This window comes from Nesoenas mayeri, assembly GCF_963082525.1.
Source record: "Nesoenas mayeri genome assembly, chromosome: 2".
NCBI classification, from domain to species: domain Eukaryota; kingdom Metazoa; phylum Chordata; class Aves; order Columbiformes; family Columbidae; genus Nesoenas; species Nesoenas mayeri.
This window is the reverse complement of record NC_137543.1, coordinates 156,947,089-156,974,227: the sequence shown is the minus strand read 5'-3', so window position 1 is coordinate 156,974,227 and position 27,139 is coordinate 156,947,089. Positions and strand designations below refer to the sequence as shown.

General features: G+C 41.7%; 1 protein-coding gene across 1 annotated transcript in view; it reads left to right on the top strand.

Annotated features, from left to right (window-relative positions):
- Positions 1-18,239: 18,239 nt before the first annotated feature.
- Positions 18,240-27,139, top strand: part of GALNT11 (polypeptide N-acetylgalactosaminyltransferase 11) — a gene marked incomplete at its 5' end in the record, with an annotated part of 35,787 nt that continues 26,887 nt past the window's right edge. The window contains 3 exons of the mRNA XM_080339011.1: positions 18,240-18,534; positions 22,296-22,419; positions 24,738-24,904. Coding sequence (XP_080195137.1) covers positions 18,240-18,534; positions 22,296-22,419; positions 24,738-24,904 — 586 coding nt within the window. The remainder of the gene's footprint in view (positions 18,535-22,295; positions 22,420-24,737; positions 24,905-27,139) is intronic.

Sequence of the window (27,139 nt, the reverse complement as noted above, 5' to 3'; positions counted from 1 at the left end):
CTGGATATTCACAAAAAAGCTCCCAGTCCTAACTATACTGAGCAAATCTCACACTTAGTTCATTCTTTAACCTCACACAGGTATACACACCCAACATGCCTTCCAGTTTCATCTCCCTTCCAGAAGGACACCTGCCAAGTCATGTCTCACACACAGAAGAATCAGTGTGAAGCTGCCCCACCACCTTTTGGACTAGTAAGTCACTGGCTAGATAACTTACTCTGGATGTGAGAGACCTGAGGGTTAAACACGCCTTTCCACCCATGAGGATGTAAAGTCTTGTTGCTACAGATGCACATTAATTGCCAAGCTCAGGTTATTTCAGGGTAGTTGTGCTTGATTTCCCTCAGCTGTGTGCCCCTTCCTACTGAAGAAACCTGTCCCCCACATTCCAGCTGCTCTACAATACACAGTGAGGAAAACAACAGTAATTGGCCCAGATATCCCCCATCAATCTGACCTACAGCTCTTTTCTCCCTTTCAAAGCTCTTGGATAAAGGCTTCCAGGGGCCACTTAAGACAGAACCACAGACTGGTTGGGGTTTGAAGGGACCTCTGGAAATCATCTGGTCCAATCACAGGATGACATAATGTCAGGGATTGGAAGGGACCTCAAAAGCTCATCCAGTGCAATCCCCCCATGGAGCAGGAACACCCAGATGAGGTTACACAGGAAGGTGTCCAGGCGGGTTGGAATGTCTGCAGAGAAGGAGACTCCACAACCCCCCTGGGCAGCCTGGGCCAGGCTCTGGCACCCTCACTGAGAAGAAGTTTCTTCTAAAATTTAAATTGAACCTCCTGTGTTCCAGTTTGTACCCACTGTCCATCGTTCTACCATTGGTTGTCACCAAGAAGAGCCTGGCTCCATCCTCGTGACACTCACCCTTTACATATTTATCAACATTAATGAGATCAGCCCTCAGTCTCCTCCAAGCTCAAGAGCCGCAACTCCTCAGCCTTTCCTCACACAGGAGATGCTCCACTCCCTTCAGCATCTTCGTGGCTCTGCTCTGGACTCTCTCCAGCAGTTCCTTGTCCTTCTGGACCTGAGGGGCCCAGAACTGGACGCAACAGCTCCATGTCCGTGCACCTCTCAACAAAAGGAACCAGACGAACGCCCTCCCTGTTCCCTCAGGCCCCACCTGTCATGGCGGCCGCGCCCCGCCCGCCTCACGTGACGCCGCCGCCGGGCAGGGAGGAGGCGGAGCAAGCGGTCACGTGGCGCCACCGCCGGGCGCGAGCGGTACGCGCCGCTGCCGCGCGCACGGGGCGGGCGGAGGGGCCGGACGATGCTGCCGCCGCCGCGGTGAGTGCGGGGGAGGCGGCTCCGGAGCCGGGAGGGACGGGGCGGGGAGGCGGTGCCGGCGTGAGGAGCAGCAGCTGCAGCCGCCCCGGGGGGTGAGGGCCGGGGCCGGCGGGGTGAGGGGTCAGTGGCGCTGTGAGGGGCAGCCCCGGGGCTGAGGGACGGGGTCGCCGGCGGTACCGGGCCGTTTGCCCGCCTTCCCTGAGGGACGCGGCGGAGCCTGTCCCGGGGCGGGGGCTCCTGGTTCGCGCTCCCCTGCCCGGGTCGGGTCGGGTTCAGGGCTTCCCCGTTTGTGGTTAAAGTGAGCGGGGGGGCGGCAGGGTCCCCGGGTGAGCAGCCGCCCGGTGCGCGTTGTGGTGTGACCGGCCCGGCAGCACGGTCCCGGGGACAGCCCGCGGGGCCGCTCTGCGCTGCGCTGCATAGGGTGGGTGACCGGGAACTTAGGATTTTGGTTTTTTAGCCTTTAAATGCGTGTGGAGGAGCAGCACTAGCAGCCCGCCTGCCGTCAGCCCGGAGCTGTGCAGCTGCCAGCCCCGAATGTGAGGGTCGGCGCGTGCCGGTTCCGCTGCCGCGGCTCCTTCCATTGATTCGTTTTCAGGACAGGGCCAGGCGCTGCTTTTTGGAGGGATGTTTGACCCCGTGCTGTATTAAAGCTGTCCTACCTTTATGACCGGAAAAATGTATTTTTTAAACCGTTTGTCCTTTTTTGTTCCTGTGATTTTCAGTATATACTTTACAATGTTGAGGCTCCCTTTTCCACAGTGAGGGTAGCAGAACACTGGAACAGGCTGCCCGGGGAGATTGTGGAGTTTCCTTCTCTGGAGACATTCAAAACCTGCCTGGAAATGTTCCTGTGTAACCTCACCTGGGTGTTCCTGCTCCAGCGGGGGGATTGGACTGGATGAGCTTTCAAGGTCCCTTCCAATCCCTGACATTCTGTGATTCCCTTTTCTCCTTAGCAAATATGTGTTATTCTACATGGCTGGTCTCCAGACCGTCTGGTCAGCCTTTTTTTGTGTGTGTGTGTGCGTGTGTGTTAAATCTTATAAGGAAGGCTGCAACAGAAAATGCTGTTAGCAAATTAACTGTCTCCAAGTTACTTATAAAGCAAAGGGAAGATTTCTCTGGTGTCTTGTTTGCATGAAAATTGACAGAGCTGAGCAAGCAACCAAAAGCTCAGTGCTGCTGGTAGCAGGGGCTTAGCGGCTCGGATTCTTCTCTGTTGTAGTGTGGCCCTGGAAGCAAACACTGCGTTCAGAAGCTGCCTTTCCAGATACCTGCTTTGCCTTCATTTGCATCTTCATAGGTGTCAGCTTTAAAACTGATGTTGAGACTAATTAAAACGCTAATGCTGTCTAGTACAGCATCTCTGCCAAGCTGTATCCTTGATTCTTTTCAGTATCAGTTGCAGGGCAGCTGCAGTAGATCTTACAGAACTTTATTGTATAAAGTGCAGCTCCTGCTCCTCCAAAGGAAAAAACAAATCTCATGACATGGCCTTGTTGCTGCTCTGTAAACAATCTTTGCTTTATTTGGTCCAGTATTTGAAGTATTGCATTCTGCTTGAAGGAATGGTGAAATCTCTTAATGCCAGTATGGTAATTGTGCAGGTGGACAGGATCATTGGCACTCTGCCAATATGCTTTTTAATTTATATATATTTTTTTAAATATATTTCAGCATGAGATCAAATTCCTTCTGCTCTTACTTAGAAAGAGTAGTCTGTGAAATCCACCTTTTTTTTTTTTTCCCTCTCTCTTTTTTTCCTCTCTCCTCTTTTCATATGGATCTCATCTTAATAGGAAACTGCTCCCAGACATCTCTGGTCATCTTAAGTGGATTCAAGTGCAGGCAGTGCCCAGGAAGGGAAGGTACCAGCCTCTCCCTGACAGTGTGTTTCTGCGCTGCTACCCTGGAGAGGACCTCTGTATGTGTGAAATAATCTGGCTGGGATACCTACATCTCTTTTTAGAACAGCATAAAGGTCCAGGTGGTTCCAGATAAGAGGCTTTTGATTAACAAGCCATTGGCCTCCCCCAGTATAACTGTCTTTGATGAACTGCATGCCTTCTGCGTAAGCTTTTCCTCATCTCTGGGTAAGATAAGCTCCTGCAGAGTTTTAGGAGCTATTCTACAGCAGGGAAGTAAAGAAATAACACTGCAGCTCTAACGAGCCTTCATCTCTCAGCCTTAGATGAGGAAGCCAGCAGGCTATGTGACATGTGTTCTGTTTTAAGAGTTTCTGACTGTGGATTTTGGGGCCTGTTGCCTGTGTTCTGCTATCACTTTGTCTCAGAGGATGCAAATTAATACTCCATTATGCACAGGAGTAAAGCACGAAGGGTTCCTGATCAGCTGCTGTGTGACAGTGGTTTATGAGAATGAGTGAACGTCTTCGTAATTTTCAAAATAAACAGTAGCTTTTTTAGGAGGAAAAAAATCAAGGGAAATAAAGATGAATTATTAGTATTTTGAAATTTTGTCTATACAAAACACACTTCCTGATACTAGAAAAACAAAGGTTTTAATGGTAGTTACAGGGCACGTGTGTGATACAAGGCAGACTATGGGTCAAATGGATGAGATTAGAAGTATCTCAGCAGGCAGTAAAAATGGAGGTTTCAGATCTTCCAGCAGGAAAGAATAGGGTAGTGTGGGGGTGAAGAGAGCAGAGGCAGGATCGTTTTAACTTTAGTTACGTTACCTTGGAAGGTTCTGTGAAAAGGTTGCAGTGTGAGCAGCTGGCAGGCTGAGTTTGGCAGTGTGGCAGCTCTGTGTTGACTACTGAAGCAGAGAAGTAAGGGGAGACTTCCAGCTGAGGGGAAAGGTAGAATTTTGAAAAAATACAACTCTTCCTTTCTGTGATAGTTCAGTTTATTGACTACTTTAACAGTTCCTCTGTCTGGCTAAGCAGTACTACAGTTACAGGTATCCCTAAAATCAAGTATTTTTCTTTAGTATCATGCATTTTGGAGAGGTTCTGCAATAAAGCTCTGCTAGTTGCTGTTGAAGAGCAAAAGTATGCTCATGGATTTCAAGTGCAGAATTTATTTTTTCTTTGTCAAAAAAATATTACGGAGGTGAAGTCTGTTTGAATCCCAGTTAAAGTGTGGGACTTAGATAAACGGTCTTGATTCTTATCTAAGGTTTCTTTTCAAAACATATGGTAGCTTATGGAGATGAATGCATTTGTAGTTGCAGCTACTGTGTTAATGTATAAAGTACTGTCAGTACGGAGACCTTGGCTGTTAAATCAGTGTTTAGCAGCATGAGTAAATGCATTTGTTCAGCTCATTTTGTGTTCAGAGTTAATAGTATCCACCACATCCCTCAGCTGTGCTCTAGCATGTTTCTCATGTGAGTCAGAGTTGTGTAATAATTAGTGTAAATATTTTATTTGAAAACTCTGTAAAAACTAGAAATTACATTGTAACAAAAAGAGGGGAAATTAGGAAGCTGATGATACTGTTTCAGTGAAAAGTTGACTTTAAGTTTACTAAGTTTCGGGTTATTTTGTTGTATGAACTTTTGAACTCCTTCACTGAGATCTCAAAGTGCATTAAGTCTGTAGGTTAAACAACTGATGGTGTTACCAAAATGTGGATTGAAGTGCCTGTGAGAGTGATGTGCTGTATCTCAGCCTGTCCTTGTGCAGTTGAGTTTTTGCAGCCAGATGCTTTGTATATTTGAAACTTGAATACAGTGCTAAGGGGTGAATCAATTTTTCCACTGTTTACACTGGTTAGGAAACCCCTAACACATGAACCTCAGGACTTCCCCCTGTTTGCCTTATACTTTGTAGTATGAGCAAGAAATAGGTGTGCAGGCTGGGGAGGAGTCCAGACCCCGCTACCCTGTACTGCTCCACAGGTAGGTATTGGTGTTTTTGCTGTGCTACAGTGGCTGCTCGTGTGCCTGTTCTAACTCCTCTTGTCATGGCATAAGTTACCTTGACAAAAATCGCTTACCTGGTTGCAAGAGAGGGAAGGAGTATGTTCATGAAGCTGATCGGAGCCAACTGCTTACCTGCAGTAACTCTGTCGTTCCTAAGGCTGTGGGACACTGCACCATTTGAGGAGCTGAATTTTAAATCAACAGGTTAAACTAATAGACTTGCAGAGGCATGCTGAAACCAAGGTACCTCAGTAAATGTTTGCTATGTGCCAAACTGATTTAAGCAAATACTTGATGAATGCTGGGAGCATGTTCACAGAGATCATCTTTTTATTTTATGTAGAACCATCCAAGTATTGCTTGGCTAAATGACACAGATTTTCTTGTGTAGACAAGGATTAAATTAGATGCTTTAAACCTTGGAGGTGGCCTTAATTAAAACAGATATACTTTTCCAGGAATCACAAATCCTGTTTTGACACACAACGCCTTATGAATCAATCTGTGTAGGTTTTTTGACTATTTTGCCAATTCCTGAAGTGCAACCTCAATAACAAATGATGTCACTGACTCTGTTGATAGCTCTCATTCGTTAATTTACTTTCTAGAAGTGCTTTCTTTAGTTTTCTGTTTCCTGGAGTACCTTAGTTTTGTCAGTGAACGTGAATCTCTTATCTCTTGCGTCAGCAGACGCTGAGACTCATCGCCTGTGAAGCAAGAGAAGGCTGAGTTTTGGATTACACACTAACCCTCTGTGCTGGCATTGTGTTGGAAAGCACGGCTCCTAGTGAAGTGGGAAAAACTCTTTTAATCTGCTGTTCATTCTGTTGCAACGTCCTTGATTTCAACACCAAAATCCTGAGCATGTTTTCGCATTAGAGACATTGGCAATAGATAAGTAGAAGTGACCAACAGGGGATGGAAAAGGAGTGGTCTGCAACTTTTTCCTCAAAGGGATTTCTTTGGAGGAGAAAACTGAGTCTCTAAGATCATGTAGAGGGGAATGAAAGACAAAGAAAACTAATTTTTGGCATAACTTGCACAAGTTTGCAGTCCCTACAGACAGTGTAAATTCTCTTTATGCCAGTGACTTACTGTTCTAATCTAACAGTTAATGTCCACTTTTTGTTGTTGTTGTTTTTTTTCAGAAACATGCTAATAGAAGGTCTGTTTACTTACATATTTGGAAAACTCCATACCCTGTTGTCAAATACAATATTTGGCAAGATAAGCTTATATTAAATTGATGGCCTCATTTAGATGTGGGAGTGTTTTCATTGACTCCATCTGCAGGTACGGTTGTACCAGCAATAGTACCTCTTTATTATAATAGTATTACTGTATTGTGTTGAGGAGGGGAGAAAGAATGTTTCCTATACAAGAGTTTGCTAGGATAATTTAGAAATAGGCTTGCTGGTGGAGCAGAAGGAATGAGTTATTGCTGCACTAATCCAGACTACTGCTTGATATCCATATCCTCTCTGGCTATTGTGGCCTCAGAACCTTTGTATTTGCCTTAACGCATCATTCTGTTTCTATAGGTGGAAGCTGAGCCAGTGAGTTGCTGAGGATCTCATAAAAATCTGTAGCAGAGCAAATAGTTCAACCAGAATGTCCCACAGGTCAATCTGATATCTTAACTATACAGGAGTTCTGGTTCAGTCTGTGGGTTGAAGAGAGAACATGTAGTAGGTTTATATCCTTAGGATTCCTCTCAAATTAATGGCTGCAGACATTAGTGAGAAAATGGATCCAAAAGCAAGAAGATTGCAGGGTTTTTTGGTCATTCTGAGGAAGAGTGTCTCACTGGGAAAAAGGAAAGTCCCATGATCCAGCTGTTCCAAACAACATGGATACTGTGGGCTCTGTACTAAAGCTTGGAGTGAAACTCCAAGTGACCTTTGTTTCTGGACATGAGAAATGCAAATGGCCATTTAATTCAATTAAACCCCTGTTTTTAGTGTTTCATCCAGTTCTAGTTTTTTAACAGTAGCCATCTACCCAGTAAAACTCAGCTACAACATAAAGTATTGAGAAAATCTCTAAGATTCTGGCATCTCTTGGTAGTGTGGAGAAATGTAACAGGAGCTAAGAACTCTGTGCAGTTTAGAATGAGTTAAATATTTTCCCATCCCAGGCAGTTTGTAGATTTAAACTGTAACTTGTTTTAACCTCGTTCGCATTTCTGGTGCTACATTTAATCTCTTCTTTTAAACAAATAATGTCTATGTATATTCGTATCAGTTAGTGGAGCTCTATAAGGGCTAAGCAAACTGAGTTGCAAGGGCAGACTGTGGTGCTACAGCAAGTAACTCACGTTACTGTGACAGTTTCTGACATCTGTGAGTTACATGTCTGGGATCCAAACATGGCACTTCTATTGTATTTTTGTGTTTAAATTTCTGCGTATTGGAAAGGAAAACACTGCAGGAAAAGAGAAATGAAGTAGCCTTTTATTTGTGGGGAGTAAGCTTGGAGGTCTATGAATTCTGTAATCTGATGCTGTAGGATAAGATGCAATATAACCATTCTTATTAAGAGAGTTTCCACTTCTGTAGTACTTGTAATAACTTAATTGCAGCATTTTTGCATTTTATACATGTTCACGTATACTCCTTCGAAGTTTCTAGTCTGAATTTGCTAATATCTTTAGTGTATTTTTTGTATACACCTGTTGATTTCAGTACCGAGTTCTGCACAAGTGGATGGTGGGTGTCTGATTGGAGCTAATGGCAGAACCTGAATTTGCAGAAGAAAACTGTGCTAAATGTGATGTGCTTGGTCAGTAGTCACAGGTTTAAAACGGAGACCAGTCAACCCCAGTTTTTGCTGTTCCAATCTAAAGTACTTCAGTGGGGTCTGTTTTGTTGCCAAATTTATTGCCAGCTCTTTTGGCAGGAGGGTTGTACAAATGAAGTCTGAATTTTTATTATTATTATTATTATATATATATATTTTTTTATTATTATTTTTTTTTAGAATTGGAAAATGTGTTTTCACTTTGCTTGTAAAAGACTGGAAAAAAGCCCAAAACACTTCTGCTGGAAATTCTAGAAAATTACTAGGGATTTGGAAAATGAAGATGAGTAAAGTAATTTTTAGGATTAAATTTGTATATAAACGTAATGTTAATTTTCTCTAGCATTACTGTGGTCTGATCCATTGATACTATAATGAAGAATGCCTTAGATTACAGGAGTAGTTACATTTATCCAGTCCTAAAATTACATTTGGTCCTTTGGAGGCAACTGCGAGGCTGATGTGGCCCCGGTGAAAATGAGTTTGACACCCATGCTTAGAAATACACTGATTATGCTTCTCTAGTGAGCAGCAGTTTTATTTATGCTTCCCAGTGCCTGAATCCATATGGATGATGCATCAGTTAAGAGGAGAAAAACAAAAAGGAGAGAGAAAAAAACAACCCCAAACAAATAGAAAAATAGATCAATGTTCTTGAAGCAGTGTATGCAGCCAAATGAGAAATAGCGTTGCAGCATTCATGTCCTAAGATCCATCCAAATTAGGCTGTTGTCATAGAGAAACTTGTGTTTGTTACTCCATTCCCAGTCAGGACTTGCAAAGCAGTGCTCAGCAACAAAGTGTTAAGTTTCAGGCTCAGCGTTTTATTGTTCACTGAGAATGAAGACACCAACTGGATTTGACTGCTACTGCAGTAAATGTGTTTTCACTGTGTAACCTTGCACTGCTTCTTTAGTGCCGACTCTTCTGGAAAAAGGTGAGCGTTCTTCTGTTCAGCTCTACATGTAGAAGTGTGTCTTATCTAATTGTTTTGCGTGCATCTGTATTTTTACTGTTATTTTGGTGAGCTTTGCAGACATAAGATGCAAGGAACAGCTAAGTAGATTTTAAACATTTAGAAAAGGTATTAAGCAGCTTACTTCTGCGTAGCTGACCTTGTAAGCTCTCTTACATTTTGCATTTGTGTAAAGTGCTGGAGGGTTGTCAAACTAATATTTAGATACACGAATGTTTAAAGTGAGAGAGATGCATTGAAAAATAAGTCGTCAGTGTGGGTTTTTTAATCTTGCTGTTTTCTCAGCTCTATCTGAAGGAGGAAAGGCTGTATTACGAAATGCATGCATCTTTCTTTGGAGACAGTACATGGATGTTTTGGCTTCCTTGAGAGCTGGTTTAGCTAATAAGAAGAAAATCTCACTGTTTCAAATGGAAGAAAGTATTTATTAGCAACAAAAAAGAAGAAGGTATTTTTAGGACTCCATGAATGACAGGACGTAGTTAGTGCCAGATGGCTTAAAGGAACATCCAGCCAAGCAGCCCTGTGGAGCGATGTTTGTTAGGGGGATAGGTAAGAAAATTCTGTGCATATATTAACAACTGTGCTTTGGGAAACCAGTAGCTTATTTTTTGGGGAGAAGAGGATACTGCAGCAGCATAAAACTCTCTACTGTATAGCACTTATTTGCTCAGTATTGAGCACTAGGATTTTGGTAAGCTCATGTTTCTAATCCAAGTGTACTTGCTTTCCCTAATCAGACTGGACTATTATGCTACTTTTCTTGATGCAGTGTTGTACCACTGATTGTAACTAAACCTCATGTTCTTTTCTGTTGGTTGTTAACATGAGATCCTGACTCTTATGAAATGTTTTATTTCCAAAACTTGTAACTGCTTTTTCCATTAAATTGTGTCCTTAAATGAGAGCCCCTGTGAAATATTCTCATCCTTAGAGAGGAGTATGCGAGGAGAAAGGTATTCTTTATTATAAAGGAAAAAGAAAAGCTCTAATATGTTGTTGACAAGTGAAGGATATCACTGCAGAAGATACTTTAACATTTCTTTTAGGGAGCATTTGAAATGGAGGTGAGCAGAGAAAACTTCACATTTTTCTCATAAAAATGCTGAAGTGTTTGCATTCATTCTGGTATGGTAGCTGGCTAAGTAAAGCTTTTTTTATTGGAGCTGAGAAATTCCTGAAAGCTTGATAGGCAAAATTATGTTATTAGCGGAGGCGTTTCAAGATATAGTCCACAGATTTTAAAATGATAGTATGCAATATTTAGACATCTCTGGTTAAAGTCCAAAACCTAAAATACAAATGAGTATATAAGTGAGTCATTTGACAGTGGCAAAATAGTGAGGGATGAGAACCTAAAGACGTAAAGAAAACATTTTTAAATTTTTCTTAAAACACTTTATGCTTTTCAGACTTAATATACTCATAGTTTCTTAGGTCTTCAACAATTCCTGCAACTAGTCTATCTATATGCCTTTATCTAGGAAGTATAATGAATGTTATTGATATTTTCAGATTATTTCTCTGTAAAGCATTGATCAAAATTTGTATTAATTCCAGGAGGATTTATTTTAGGTGGTAAGATGTGGATTTGTATAGCTGTGCTGAAATGACTAAACAGTTGGCTCTCGAAGCTTTTAAAGTTGCATTTAGAAGTGACTTGCAGGAGCTAATTAAAAATAGAACTTGGCGTGTCATCTCATTAAAATGAATGGGAACAGTGATCTTATGCAAGAGGACAGCCTGTAGTCCACAGTATATTTCTGTGAATGAGGGCTGCTGTGACTGGAGTTATTAGTGGTTTTTAACTCTTCCGTTCTCCTCTGTTGCACCTTACTGAATAGCCTAGTTCTGTTTTCTGGGTACCATCCCGGTAGGCAGCAGTAAGCTGCCATTGGCTCTCCTTAAAGCCATCTTGTCTGTGGACCAAAGAAGCCCAGTGTCCTCAGCTTCTCCTCATAGGGCAAGCGCTCCAGCCTGTGATAACCTTGGTGGTCTTTCCTGAACTTGCTCCAGTTTATCATTTATACTGGCAAACCCCAAACTGGATATGGTACCCTGACCGTGATCTCCTGAGCATGGGGCAGTGTCCCTGCATCCCTCAGCTGGCTGTGCTCCTGTGGATAAGCCTGGATGCTGTCAGTTGTCGTTGCTGCTGGTTCATGTTTAGCCAGATCTTCCCGGTCCTTTCCTGCAGAGCCGTTCCCTGGGCTGTGTCAGCAGCTGGGGAGCTTGTCTCGGGTGCAGGACTTGGCATTTGTCCTTGTTGAATATCATGAGGTAGGTTCCTGTAGGCTCAGCCTGTCTTTATGTCACTAGTTACATACCTATATTGTGTCAAAAATAGCCACTTAATTCATGAAGTACAGTGACCCATCCCTTCTGTAAAGTAAAAAATTAGTGGTTGTTTTTATTTAAAAAACAAACTGGCAGGTCAATCCAACTTTGTGCTAAACAATCCAGAAGGAGGGGTTTATAATGAGTCAAATTGGGTTGGAGCACATGAAACACGAAGCTTTTATTTTCTTCTGAATGTATGTTCTGCGTGTTCAATAAATGTTGATCCTAGTAATATATGTGGGAGTCTGAAACAAAAGCTGCCCAAGGTGTCTCCTTTTTATCTTGCTAGTCTGGTAACTGTGACTCTCAAGAGTGGTTGCAATGTAAGGCATGCCTAGAAAACAATAATTCTTATTAAAGTGCAGAAGCTACTATGAATGGCATCTCTCTGCAATAAGTGTATTAGTGGAGTACTACTTCTTAATCTTCTCTGTTCACTGTTGATGCTGTTGTCTGCTAGTGATTCAACAAGAAAATAGGAAAGCCTGTTCATGCTGATGCTTGTTTTGGAAGAGGAACAATGGTAGCGAGAACATCTTGGAGACCAAGAAATATATAAAGAGTTAAGGCTATTAAAAGAGCACAATTGCATTTGTAAGTAGTGTTACTTTATCTTCTTGGGTTGTTCCCCTCAAAATAAATAACAAAGTAAAAAAGAGAAGCATCTGTGAAAAGTCGTGCTGCAAATTATCCTAATACTCTCTAGAAAGATAAAATTAGTTTAATGATTTCTTTTACTAGAATGCTCTTCAAAAATGAAGATTGTACACATCTGTTCCTTGCCTTAATATAGGTCCAAAATACACAGGCAGTCCTGCAGGAAATCTGAGTAGCATGAGTCGTATCTCTGTCTTCATTTTCCTTTCTTAAGAAGAAAAGCTGTTCTTGGAAAAACTGCAAGTGGACTTTAAAGTTTTCCCAAATAGTTCTTACTCCTATTTCAAAAATCTTGAGGTTAATCTGATCCTCTGTTTGACCTCAATCATGAGTTTTGGCACAGTCATGAAATATCTAGTCATACGGTGTGTTTACTAAACTGCTGAGGTTAATCCAAGCAGATGTCAGTGTTTAAGCAGTGGCTGGTCATAGAGCCTGTAGCTACTTTTGCTCTTTAAGCCAAAATATTGTGAAATGTGGTCCACTTTTTTTTTTTTTTTTTTTTTTTTTTCTCATTACAAATCACAGAATCCCAGAATGTCAGGGGTTGGAAGGGACCTCAAAAGCTCATCCAGTGCAATCCCCCCATGGAGCAGGAACACCCAGATGAGGTTACACAGGAAGGTGTCCAGGCGGGTTGGAATGTCTGCAGAGAAGGAGACTCCACAACCTCCCTGGGCAGCCTGGGCCAGGCTCTGACACCTTCACTGAGAAGAAGTTTCTTCTCAAATTTAAGTGGAACCTTTTGTGTTCCAGTTTGAACCCACTGCCCCTTGTCCTATCATTGGTTGTCACTGAGAAGAGCCTGGCTCCATCCTCCTGACACTCATCCTTTAAATATTTATAAACATTAGTGAGGTCACCCCTCAGTCTCCTCTTCTCCAAGCTCAAGAGCCTCAGCTCCCTCAGCCTTTCCTCACAAGGGAGATGCTCCACACCCTTCAGCATCTTCCTTGCCCTAATATTTAAGGCTCACACATTGGACCAGTGTTAATGAGAGCTGCCCACGTTGCTATTATAATTGCAAACTCCCCCAGGCTGTCTGGGAGAACAGAGTTGTATCGTTGTTGCGCCAGTTATTAAATGAATGTAAATGTTAGTGGTTTTAATGTATAAATGAATGTCATGCTGGTGTTGTAAGGAAGCTACAAGAAGCTGGTGCACCATAGAAAGCAATATTGCACAGTGATTACTGAAGCTGGAGGCTGGCAGGTAGGGTCCTGGAAAGTTGTTGGTTTTGGTTTTTTTCAGCTTTGCTATTGATTGACTTTCAGAGGCTTTTACTAAGTTACTTATATTGACCTTCTACAGTTCTCGTAACAAAAAAAAAAATTAAAAAATCAATTATTTACTACTTGTGTAAGGAACTGAGACTTCTGTACTGGAATTCCTGGAAATTAGAGAGAATATTTTACTCTTGGTATTTCTGGCATTTGGGTCTGCAAACTCAGTTCCAAGGCTTTGCCAAAGTCTGAAAACTATCAGGCAATAAATATATGACAATCAAAACAGAGCAACGAGAGAGACAGTAAGGCTGAGTATTTGGTTAGAAATTCTGAGGAAGCTGTGCCTTTTGCTCTTGATCTATTTTGTGCTGATGCTGATGGAGGCAGCTTCTAAGATAATTTCTTTTTCCTTTCTCGGTCACCCCAGTTGCCTCCAAATGAATTGTGTTTTCCTGATGTAGGAGATGCTGCCATCTTGAATGATTTATATTTGTCATGTTGAAGTATCTCTGGGTTCCTCAGGATACCAATGCAAACAGCTGTATCACTTGGGTGTTGATGGGAATGAATGCTTGTAAAATACTTCAAGGTATTCTCATTTATTATTTGCTGTGAAAGCTCCTCTTTTACCGAGGTGATGTCTTCTGTTCATTCTGGTTGTTCTTCACTACATGTGTTTTTGGGAGAGAGAATTGTTTGAGATATTTTTGAAACTTACTTTGAAACTTACTTTTGGCAGCTGTGTTGATTTTTCAGAAGTGAAGGGATGGAACACAATAGACCCCTCAAGACTTGTCTAAATTACCAGCAAAATCTGTGAGGAACTGTATTATGAAACAATTCTTTTTGATATGTTTAAATAATAGATTTTTATTTTTAATGACAAGTAGAATTTTTGTTTGCATTTGAATAAATAAATAGAAATTAGTTTCAACTCTAAATAGCAGTTTAGTGGTGACTGGACTCAGTGTGGCTGTACTTATTGCACAGGAGAAAATTATTATTATTATGAGCCCATTGACATTATTACCTGGATAATGCAATTCAGCTTTTTTGATTTAAGTTGTTTCTATCTGACTGTTCAAACCTGCTCGCTCTGCTTGCATTAGCAGAGCTTTAGGGCTGTTGAGTTAAAAATATATATAATCTGTTTTTCTCACAGCAGCATGTATGAGGGCTGAGGAAGATACTAATACTTTGGATTCGAAAGGCATATCCTTTGCATCTCCTGTACTTAGGAACGGCTTGTCTCAATTTAAGAAAAAAAAAAAAACAAACGGTTTGACTTTGCTAAAGTTTTAAAATCCTGCTTGGAGGAACCAAGTGGGAGAGGATGGATGTGTAAGACAATCATCAGGGTATGGTGACCATGCAGAGGCAGTCAGACAGCTGCTGGGTGAATTAACAAAGTATGTTTCTGAGAAGACTTCACAGAAATGGAGAGCAAAGGTATCTGGACAGGATAGGGCTTTAATTCATGGTATCTAGATGGTTTGCAGAAGAAAGTCGTGGACAGGGAGATGGATGAGGTAAGAACCGCGGGCCGAGCAGCTGCCTCTGAACTGAGTGTTTCCCCCTGGGTCCCTGTGACCAGTGAAGTGTTCTCTCCTCCCTCCCTCTGCCATGGATCAAACTGGTTATATTTTCATTCCGTGCTTAAATATTTGTTTCTTGATATATTGAGAAGGAGCAGAGATGTATTGATGTGATTGTACTTCGTATGAGTAAAAGTTTATAGGGCTGGAAAGGTTTTCCTGGCTCCTCAGGGCAGGTCCCTGGCAGGACTGGCATTACTTAGAACTTAAAAACCTACTGTGGCCTCTTTGCTCAAACACATCTATAAGACGTCATGGTCAACCTAAAATTGTCCAAAACCGGAGCCTGCAGCTCTGACGCAGATTGTGACTTCTGCGGCTGCCTTCATGATAGAAGTGGTTGAAATCCATATGCCAGTGGTTGTGTAAATGCGTATACATTGGTGAATAAAGTAAACTAATAAGCCTCAATGTGCTTTTCATAGGCAGGGTTTGATTTCTTTCCATTCTGCCTTCAAAAGTAAGTGTCTAACAAAACATTTGGTAATTAAAGAAAATAGCGAGTCAGTATTTTCCTGCCAAATGTATTACCAAATGTCTTGGTTGAATAGCAAGCTACTGAAAGGGCCCAGTTTTCTGCATTGTGGAGGTTCTGTCATTTGATTTAAATGCAGTATTTCAACCTTTGTATCCTTCTAGAAAACTGCGAAACGGTAGAGGAGAGGAAAAGAAGGTGAAACAGTTCTGCTTTAGCAAGGAGCATGTGGAAATATTATGCTCAGGTTTGCATTCGTTGCATTTGTAACAGTACCCAAGTGTGCTTTGAGCCTGGGCAGAGGGCATTCTGGAGGTGGAAGAGTGTACAACAATCTTTTTACTCTGGTAGTTACTAATTTATCTCTTCCTCTTTAATCTGAGTGTGCCTGGTGTCAGTCACAGCAAACTTTAACTTCAGTATGCCTGAAGCGCCACACAGCAGCAAAGTGGAACTCTGAGGTATGGAAGACATGCAAGAAGCTGGGGAAATACTTAGTCCATGATGAATTCTGCTCTGTATGACTCTCTTCCTACTGTTACCTGAGCCAACAAGGGTTATCTTTGGTTTTCCTGTGCAAGCTACAGTGTAGATATATCCTTAAACAGCTCTGAAATGAGAGAGTTCCTCCTCTGTTATAGTAATTTTATCTTATTAGAACAATTCCATTCCACAATGCAAGTGCATGTGCCATGATGTTAGGATTGTGCGTCTGTGTTACCATAGTGAATGGAAAAACAACTCCAGCAGGTTTCAAGGAGCAGTATATTAAGCTTGGACAAGTCTTACAGCAAATGACCTCCTTGTGGCTGTGCAAAAAAACCCTGACAAGCACCCAGATCTTCTTTTATGGATAAGTATTAATTGTCTGCAGACTGTCTGGCAAGAAGAATTATTATAACTTGAGGATGTTTATCTGATCTTGCTCCTTTGCAGCCTTGCATGCTGTTTTGAGCCTCGCTTTGCCTTGCTGTGATCATTGGCCACAGTTTGCACAGGGAATAAGGCATTGGAGGCTGGTGGTCTGTACCTCTTCCCCTGGTAAACGCATTCTGCTGTCTAGAATCGGGTAGGGTGTTAATAATTTCTGCCCCCAGAGCATTTGTTGCCTAATTTCCTGGCCCTGCAGTTAAGTGGCAGGATTTCTGGGTGACAGTGTTAAAGAGCCTGTTTCACAGAGCATGACATTCATCTGTGTGCACAGGGTCGGTGTGAGATTTAAACCTCATTTAAGACCTTTTTAAGCTCCTTGGGCTTAACTGCTGCATAGATTGTTGCCTTGCAGAAGTGAGGGAGTTTGACATGGTAAGAATGATGGGTAAGTTATTGTTGAGGAGGTTTGGGTTTTTTGCTTTATTTTACTTTGCGGATATTTAGTTTTGGAAGGGAGACAATAACCTGCAGCAGTCTGGGAAATGTGAGCTTTAGTTTTGACATGTATTCTTTTTGGATGCAAGTCACTCAAGACTCAGAATTACATTGCCAAAATAAGTGGAATCTTTATAGGTTTCTTCGGGATCATGAACACCTCTGTTTATTAGTTTTCCATATTGAGAAGGGAATAATCTGTTTGTACTCATAGATGTTGTTGTGATTTGTTCTTTGCCAGGCTGACCTGAACACTTCTGGTAGTTTCCGACTTTTTGAGAAGTCTGAAAAATGCATTCGCATAAACCCTTGACTCCTACACCAATACTTTATTTTCTTAAAACAAGTGGTTTGTTCATTAAAAGGTGATGAAATGTTTTCCCGACCTTCTGTTACTATGCAAAGAATTTGTTGTGGTTAGATAATGATGAATCTAGTTCTTTGAGTTAGAGTTTTTCTCAGTTTTGGGAACTGAGCTGCATAGTTTTTGGTGGTTTGTTTTTTTCTTTTTTTAGCCTTTTTTAGATTTGAGAAACTCCAGAAAGTTTACCGGGTTCTTTTGGGCCATAAATAGCGTGTTACCACCAGCTTCATATGCTCCACTTGAGGGATTTGCTTACAATAGGAATTTTGAGTAGAGCTTGGGGAAGCTGTGTCAGTGGATGGGTGCATAAAGTAAAACTCCAGACTGGGTTGTTTCCTTCCAGCTCTAGGTGAGCATCTCCAGGAAGAAGAGAAGCTCTTCTGCAGTCTGCAGACCCTGCAGGAACCCAGTAAATAACCTTGGAGCTTTTTGCTCTTTCCCTGCCCCATCTCTGTTGCCTTTCTTTCTGCAGAGAAGCGTACCTGTAAATGTGACTATCTTGGTGCTGCATGTTGTTAAATTGCACCCCATGATTTCTGGAATTCGTGGGATGTTCATGATGGCTGTTCTTAAACATGGGGCAAGAAGGACTGAACTACGTAGCTTTCTGAGTCTGTGTTCTCTCATTTCATGCTTTAGGATGGGAACTGAACTACAAAAATGGCCATGTATGGGCATACTCTTGGGCAACTGGCTCAAGGTGACCCTGCTTGAGCAAAAGAGTTGGATAAAGTGACCTCCAGAGGTCCCTTCCACCCTCAACTATTGAGGCCTCTTCCACCCTCAGCTATTCTGTGATTCTGTGAAGAATCAATTCCCTGTGTGCCGTATATTTAGTTAAAACAGTGGTATGTTTAAATGAATGCAGGCATATGGGAATGTATTGTTGTGGAAGAGAGATAATTCTATCACTATTCTGAGGAAAAATTTATCATTTTTACATTTAATTGTGGTGTGTCACTGGGCTCTTAGTGATTGTTTGCTTCATGTTTTAAAGCAGTAGTATCTACATGGATTGTGCAAACTGGTCATGTTTATTTTTTGAGCTGGAAAGTGAAAAGGGATTTAATTCTTAAGGTTTGTGCTTCAAGTTTAAATTCCAAAAATCATTTAATGGAAGAGCAATCCATAGAATGCATTTTCTAATGTATAGACCTGACAAGGTAACAGGCAGCACTCTCAAAATATGTATTCTCTCTTTCAGGTAATTGAGAATGGGTTCTCAACGATGCTAAGTCTACAATGGGAAGTGTCACACTTCGCTATTTCTGCTATGGGTGCCTTTTCACATCTGTGACCTGGACGCTTCTGCTCTTTGTTTATTTCAACTTCAGTGAAGAGAACCAATCCTTCAAGAATGTGCCCGTCAAGGGGCTGGAACCTCAGAGGCCGTTTCCAAAAAAATTCTACCCTCGTTTTACACGGGGGTCTGTTCATATACCTGAATTGCAACAGAAAGAGAATAAGATAGGAAATGCTCTTGGAAATCATGTCCAGGATCCAGTTAAGGGGGAGGTAGAATTCTCTCCTGAAATGGGTAAGTGATTTTCAGTGCTGGTGACAAAATTAATAAAACAGTAGAAGAAATGAGATAGTAAGCTTGGTTTGTTTGTTTTTTAAAGGATCTAAGGGAAAATTGTATATTTGAAGCAGTTTTGTTTGTTAAAATACGGGTAGTACTACTGGCTGTCTTCATTAGGAATTACTTGACGTGTTGTGTTTAATCAAAAATATATTATTCCTAACATTTGCAGCTGTGCTGTGTAAGTGTTAATGGACTGGATTACAGCAAGGTGTCTACCCTCGATGTAGTTCTTGGTTTTGGAAGGCTGAGCCTACACTTGTTTCATATCTTACTCCTGTGCTGACTGGGCTCAAATACATGAACTTTTATTAGCCACAAAGAAACTCCACTCACATGCAGTAATTAAAAGAAGCTTGATAACAACAGACAATGAAGAAGACCCATTGATTTGGAGGATATCCTCGGAGTATGAAATAATCTACAAAAAATGTGTGCGGGACAGATTACAATGAAAGATTTATTGAGATGACAGCAGTCAGGGCCAAACCCTGCTTACTTTGTACCAACAAAGGTCTGTGTGTTTCATTGGAGCATATTTCATCAATGAGATGATTTGGGTTTGTATTCCACACTAAAATGCTTGTTATATTTAACCGCTTAACAGCTTAATGTCTGCTGTTGTGTTCAGATACGCAAACTGAGGCATGGTCCATGCTGGCCTGCAAACTTGCTTTAATTCTGGAGGAAGATGTTGAGTCTTGTGATACTGGTGTGTGCTGCTTTGAGAATTATGGTGTTACCCTCCCAGCCATGAGTTTTATACTCATATATGACTGAGTGCTCTGTCATTACCATGGATGAATGTTGGACCACCAGCTGCAAGAGTTCATAGAACTTTACCAAACTTCAGTTCATGAGTTGGTCATTAGACCTGTGTAAATATGTAGGAAAAATGCTAATTGATGTTGCCCTGTGGCATTACAAGTGTTTATCAGTTCACTGCAAAAAGCACAAGAGCCAAGTGAGATGAAGACCAGTCCAGAGGTGGCCGTTTCTTTCCAACTATTCAGTACTGGCCAGAGAAGAAGTTGGGCTTTTTTAACTGGGAAGTCCCTTGATCTTCAAACCAAGTGACTGGTTTGGCTGATGAAAGCCAAGGGGAATTATACTGCCAGGATAAATTCTACATGAATCATCAGAAGACTGCTGGTTCTCTGTTAGAATTAGATCAGGTGCTGCAGGAAAGGGCTTCCTGTCTATCTAGCATAGGGCAGTGATAAATTCATAAACCAAAACATAAAAAAAAAAGAAGTTGGGCATATGACAGCCAGATACAAATTGTCCTACCAGATGGCAGTTTGTCTTTTTTTTAACCTGGGAGAGCCACATAACACTAAAGTAAAGCCTAAACTGATGTTTAATTGCAAAGCCCTAGTTTTCCAAGGAGTTTTATCTGCTGTTTGTACTGAAATCTTTCAGACGTTTTGCGTGCATTTTGGATATTGTTCTTCCTGAGAATGCTTTAAAAATGTTAGCACTCCTTGTCTATATTCAGAAGATCAGGAAAAAAGTAGTCAGTGGTTGGTTATGGACAGACTGTAGAATGAAATATTTGGTAAGTGGTTCTTAAGGTTGTACTTTGCATGTTTTAAGTTGACCCAGTGGCACAGTGTTACTGCGGCACTGAGTATTCAAGTATTATGTGACTGAGGCGGGTGTCTGAACTGACAGGCTGGAAACCTGACTTTGGAAATGCCTGTGATTCAAAGGAGGACCGACCGCTGCCAGAAGAGCAGCATTGCCACGGTGAACAAACCTTGTTCCTGCCTGCGGGATGCAACATATCCACAGTGAGAGCACTTATCCGCGAGCGTGGTAGTGTCAGTCACCCCACAAGATACTCTGTGTGGGTGTATCCCATGTCTTTTCCAGATATCTCTGTACCCAGCACTTGGTCCTGCACAAATGCCAAGGCACCTGCTCCTGAGGTGTCTGATGGTGCAGCTGCGCTGCCACTGCTGTGCTCAAGACTAAAAGCCATGGGGTGGGAAATGTAAATGCACAGAATTCCCTCCAGAAGGTCAACTTGTACCTGTAGGTCGACTTTGTTGCTGAAACACAACTGGTACTGACACTGCTGTGCTCCAAAGGCAAACCAGGAGTGTTTATTTGGAAAGGAAGAAAGCTTCAAAACATTTTTGATCACCTTTTCTTCTGTTTTGCTTTTCAACCCATCTTGTTTTCTCTGGCTTTGAGCTCAGCTTGCTTTCGCATAGCTGTTGAAAACTAGAGGACATGAGGCATGAAGAGAGCCTGAGAGGACTGGGGTTTTTTCTGCCTTACAGAGAAGGCTAAGGGGTGAGATTTTATTGCTGTCAACAGCAACTTAACGGGACGCTGTATGGAAGATGGAGCCAGACTCTTTTCTGAGGTGTATGGGATTATGATAAGAGGAGATTTCTGTTAGATAAGAGGAAAAACATTTTCTATGAGATGGTGGCAAATGCTTGAACAGGGACATGAGGTTGTAGAATCTCCACCCTTGGAGATACTGGAGACTTTCAAAACCTAACTGGACACGTTCTGAACAACCTTATCTAGTTGGACCTGCTCTGAGCAGGGGATTACACCAGATGGCCCTTCCAACCTGAATTAGTCTGATTCTACGAAACCTGTTTTTTCTGGATGTATGGTAGCATGTGAACGAGGAACCCCCTTGTTTGTCATTTTCTGCAGATTTTGAACCATATGCACATGATAGGCAGGGAGGAAGGAGATAGATTACATGATTCTTGCTCACTTTTTGTGCTGAAATTTCAGTGACATTGCCTCTGTAGCTTGATAAGAGCTGGTGAGGACATATGCATCTCATTCTGTGCAGCCAGAATAAAACGTCGTTGTTCCACTACCTGAACTGCTGCAGAAGTGGCTACCAGATACAAGTGGTGGCTACCACTTCCCTTCTCTCCCTATTTTCTCTGTGGAATAGTTGAGTGAAGCACCGTAATACTTTGTTTTTGTTCACACTGGTGAGTATACGGCTCGGTGGGAGAGAAGCCTGTGGCACTGAGTGAAGGCAGGCAGGATGGTATTGAGGATTTCGACCTTGGCCTCTCGCACTGTACTTATTTATACCGGCAATTGCTGCCTATGCCATGCTTAGCAACAGTTGATGCTTCTGCTAAAATAGTCAAGGAGAAGCACCTCTGTTGCAATTTTACTTGCTGTCAAAGTTCCGGGTGATATAAACACGAAGTTCAGAGTTTTTTTCATAGCTATTTTTATGTTACTGCAGACTTGTGAAAACTGCATAAAACTGGAGCTGCTATTGTGAGGGGTTTTCTACCATTGTAAATGTATTTTCTCTCTAAAATCCCATTACAGACCCTTCGTCTATATGGATAGACGCTGATGCATTGTGTGCTCAAGTCTATGCTCTGTTGCTTGTTTGATGTGGATTTTTAGGTGGTGCTAAGAGTTACGAGGCCATTTAAGTGAAGGAAGCGTGTCTGGTAAGGCAATAAACACAATGGAACCATCAGTCTTTGGAGAATTATTTCATTTTATTACAGCTGCCACTGCTATTCCTAAGTCCTACATATTTGTGAGGGATAACGAAAATAGTTGCACAAAAACAGACTTTGTAAAACCAGAAGGATTTTTGAAGAGCATAATGGGTCTCAGGGGAGGTTAAAGCATACATTTCCATCCTTGACTGTTCCCAAAGGATATTTTTGAGCCTGTTAACTGATCCTGGCATATTTCTTTTGCAGGAATGATTTTTAATGAGGAAGATCAAGAAGTGAGGGACTTGGGCTATCAGAAGCATGCTTTCAATATGCTTATCAGTAATCGGCTGGGATACCACAGGGAGGTGCCTGATACAAGAGATGTGAAGTATGTACTAATTTTTGGTGAGAACGTGGTAAAATTTCATGTGCTCAGGGACTTGTTACTTGCATTATACCTGATGTAGCATTTAACATTTTTGATATTAAAGGGCAACAAAGATGATTAAGGGAGTGGAGCATCTCCCTTATGGGGCTCTTGAGCTTGGAGAAGAGGAGACTGAGGGGTGACCTCATTAATGTTTACAGACATATAAAGGGTGAGTGTCAGGAGGATGGAGCCAGGCTCTTCTCAGTGACAACCAATGATAGGACAAGGGGTAATGGGTTCAAACTGGAACACAAAAGCTTCCACTTAAATTTGAGAAGAAACTTCTTCTCAGTGAGGGTGGCAGAGCCTGGCCCAGGCTGCCCAGGGAGGTTGTGGAGTCTCCTTCTCTGCAGACATTCCAACCCGCCTGGACACCTTCCTGTGTAACCTCATCTGGGTGTTCCTGCTCCATGGGGGGATTGCACTGGATGAGCTTTCGAGGTCCCTTCCAATCCCTGACATTCTGTGATTCTGTGATTACATTTCTGTTGGGTACTCTTTCAGCCTTCTGTGTGGCTGAAGGCAGGTTTTTCAGCTATTTAAACAGAAGTGCTTGAGGTTAGGATTTATTTTCTTTGGTCTCTTCTGTCTTTTTGACTGAATGCTGTTTCTGGAGATCTAATTTTTTTGCCAGCTGGAACGGTATGTGAAAGGTAAAGCTCCACGGAAACCAGGCTTCATGAAAAAAGAAACACTGCTACCCCTGAAAGCAAAGGTTTTTTCCGAATTCTTAATTCACTTTAAGAATGCTTAATAAAGAAACAGATTAGATATACAATGATTTAAACTTTTATCCTCTTAATTTTTGTGAATAGTAGGATTGGCAGACAGCTGTTTGGATAGAAACAAGATTCTAAAAATAATACTTTAAACAAAAGTTGGTGTGGAAAAGTCCTAAGAATCAAACTTTCTTTTCAGCGATACTTAGGATTACACATCTTGTATCTCTTTCATCTCGCCACCTGTGTACTCAGTTACTTAAAACATTCTACAGTATTTTTGAAGCTTCGTTTTGAGACACTCAGTACTGTAACTACCAGAAGAGATGCTATAATTGTGTTTGGTACCTTTGAAAGACGAACATTAAATGTTCCGGTGCCCAGGTTAATGAGACTTTCACCTTATGTACCATTTCACATTTGTTGTAAGCCTACCGAGGGGAAGATAGATAAATGACTGATGACAAAGGCTCTCTGTTTGTTAAAGGCCTTGCTTGGTATCTGGATTGTACTGCTCTGAATACTTTCTGTTAAAAAGCAGATTTTTTTTCAGTGTTCTGTCTGCATATGGGGAAAAAAAATCCCACCACTATAACAAGAACAAAAAAACCCCAATGTTTAATTGAAAAATAAATAAAACTGCATCTGTTTTTCTAGTGGTTTCTCTGGTGTGGGTAAATGTAATGACTCATACTTGCTGAAATGTCTCTCCCAAGGCTGAGTTCATTCCAAGTCAATGAAGACTTTTCTTGTGTACTTCTGGGTTTTTATTTGTAGTTTCTTATTTTTATTGGATTCCCTCATGCCTGACATCTTCAAATGGCATTAATCTGCGATGCTGTACCCTGCTAGAAGTATGGACAAAATTCAAAAATAAGGCGAAAGAATGAATGACCTTCTGCTTTGAGTGGGATTCAGCTTGCAGTTTAAAATGCTGAAATTTAGATAGCTGCATGTTAGTCAACGCAGTTAATGGAGCATGCAGGGCTCTTCAGCTGACAAAATGCACTTGTCAGCCTTAGGTTGAGCTGAACACTGTCTGAACTCCGCTCACAGCAGGGACTAGACTTACGTGTCTTAATTTGCAGACAGAATCCCAGCCTTGGTTGTCTGAATAGGTGTTTAGCACCATTGGAGGTATTCTGAGATATCCAGCCTGGTCTCCAGCAGCTGGCCGTTAAAACTGTGGGGTTTTGGTAGGCCTCATGTTGTATTTGTTATTCCTGTACATGGCTGAGCTACCTGAGGCTACCAGACAGTTTTGACAGCTGAAACAAGCTCTAAATGATTTCTTTATGTCTTGAGGATCTGTGATTCTTACTCCCACCCAAGTTCATCATATCCTTTGTTTTCTAAAAAGTAGCAATGTTAATTATGTCTGTATTATATGGAGAGTAGTTTACTATGCTGGGCCTTACTACAGATGTTGTACGCCTGGGCTCTTTGTGTTCAAGTTAGGACTTCTTCCTACACATCACTTGTTATGTATGGAGTTTCACTCGTGATCTAGCCCTTTGGAAATCCCACTGAAAATAATGACTATATTTCTGTTTGCAGATGTAGAGAGAAGTCCTACCCTTCTGATCTGCCGTCTGCCAGTGTTATCATCTGTTTCTACAATGAAGCTCTTTCTGCCCTGCTTCGCACGGTGCACAGTGTCCTGGACCGCACTCCTGCGCACCTTCTGCATGAAATAATTTTGGTGGATGACAACAGTGAATTGGGTGAGAGAACCTTTCAGTAATATCCAATCGATACTTACACTTCTTGACCTTTCTGTCTCTTCCTGTGCTTTATTGACCGATCATTATAAAAATGTGGAAGCCATGATGCGAAACCAATTTGTACTGCAGTCCATCTCCAAAAAATGCCAGCTGGTACAGGTGCGTGATGTTCTGAGAAACCCAAGATGACACCCACTCTGACACCGGTGCCATTTTACTGATGAGATTTGTACCATACAGACTGGGACATTCCAAAACAGGTTTTGAAACTAATCAATGAGGAGCGTATATTTGCAGAGGGGGTGATTAAGCAGTTTATAGTTTAGCTGTTTTTAACAGTAGCTTGCTTGGGATGTTCTGGTGCTCAGAGCAGGTTATGCTGATCTTTTCATAAACTTTGTGTGTCAATACGAACTGAATGCATCTGAAAGGAACTGAATGCAGCTGTGGTCTTGCACGTAGTTGATGTGGCACTGTGGAAACAGTGCGTCAGAGTTTTTTGTACTTGTTCACCGTTCGGGACTGGTGGTGAGCTGGGAGCAGAGCTGAGCCTGTGCTGGGAGGGCTGTGCCTGGCTCTCTCACAGCCTCTTGTGGCCACCCTGGGAGCAGCCAGCCCTGGCTCTTGGTGGAGGGGCCCAGCAGGGGTAAACCTTGCAGAATTGCTTTACTGGTGATGACAGATTGATGCTTTGGCATTTTTCTCTCAAACGATGGACAAGGCAAAGACAGACATGCAATTCAAGCGTTTGGGCACTTCAAAAGCAAAATGCCTGGTGAGGAATGTGTTAGCGTAGCAGACCTTGCAAGTGGGACTGTGCACATTCTCTGCTCACCCCTGTACAAGTCTACAACTTTTTGCATTTTTTAAATGATTTTTACTTTTTTGGGGGCATATAATTAGTTCCCTTGATCTCATCGTTTGGCTTCTGTGTTAAAGTTTCTCTTGATCTAAGAGACTGATTAGAAATGTATAGTGTAGAATGAAATTCTCTCGTTATGCAGCAAGTTCATTTCTCTGAGGTCAAATCAAGTGTTAAGATACAGGAGAGAATGAAGATCAAACACTCTGTCCCTTGCTGATAAGAATGCATAATATTCTGTTTTGTGTTTTGGAAGCGATATGTTCTCTTTGCTACAAAGTGTCTTGTGGAATTTGTTGTTTTAAAGTTTCATAACTGTCGTATTCAGGACTAAGCTTACTTCAAAACTCAGTCTTTGGAACACAGTAGTGCACTTGGTTAATGCCCGTGTTTAGGCAGTAATACTATCACCCTTCTGGTCTGTTGCTAATTCAGAGGCCAAATTAGGTTCAAAGCATTCAAGTAGCTACTTTTGCCTTTGTGACTTCAAATGAACATGATTTGAAGCTGGAGATGGGAGGAGATATTGTCATACAGAGGATTACTGCTCTCGATGACGATGTACTACTGGTTTGCACTGCTGCTTAATTTTAATGAATGGAGTTTCACTGCTGAAGAAAAGCAAAGCTGCTTTAGTGACTGAGGAAAACAAAGACTTTGGCTGTGCCACGGATATCATGTGAGCTTCAGCAAATCGCTTAAACTCTGTATGTCCTTGATTTTTTAATTTGTTTTCTGTAATTACATATTTCCTGAAAAGATATCTTAGCTGAAATTCTGCCTATTTCTACAGCTTTAAATATAGGAGCTCTACTGCACATCAGTGCTGTTGTGCAGAACTTGGGTTTTTGCATCTGATTTTGCCTCAAAAAGCTTCTTACACTCAATCCTGCACAGTCTTACTAGCTAAGCAACTCAACTGAGCCCACTGTTAGAGTTTTCTTTGCTGCAAGGCAGGATTTCTTTTTCTAGTATGTCATCTTTCTTCCTGATTTAGGCTTTGCCTGTTGTGGAACAGCCTACAGGACATGTTGAAAACTGTCACTGGAGGTTTTATTCTACATGGAAGAAGAGGTTGAAGAACAGATGTTTTCAGATGTTTGCACATGCCATTGGACATGCAAAACTATTTCCTCTTGTATGTCCTTTCCTGCAGCATTATCTGCCCTAAGTGCTGAGTTTAGTAACTGACCTTTTCTGCTTTGTGCTATCCCTCTGTTTTCTGCAGTTGTACGCTGTCTTTCCCTTGCTATGATACATCGAGTGAAGAATGATTCAAGCACTGTTTTATTTTGGATTTCAAATCCTTCTGTCCTACTTAATTATTTCATTTGGGTAGCATCCTAGGGATGACTTTATTTCATGAACTTTCG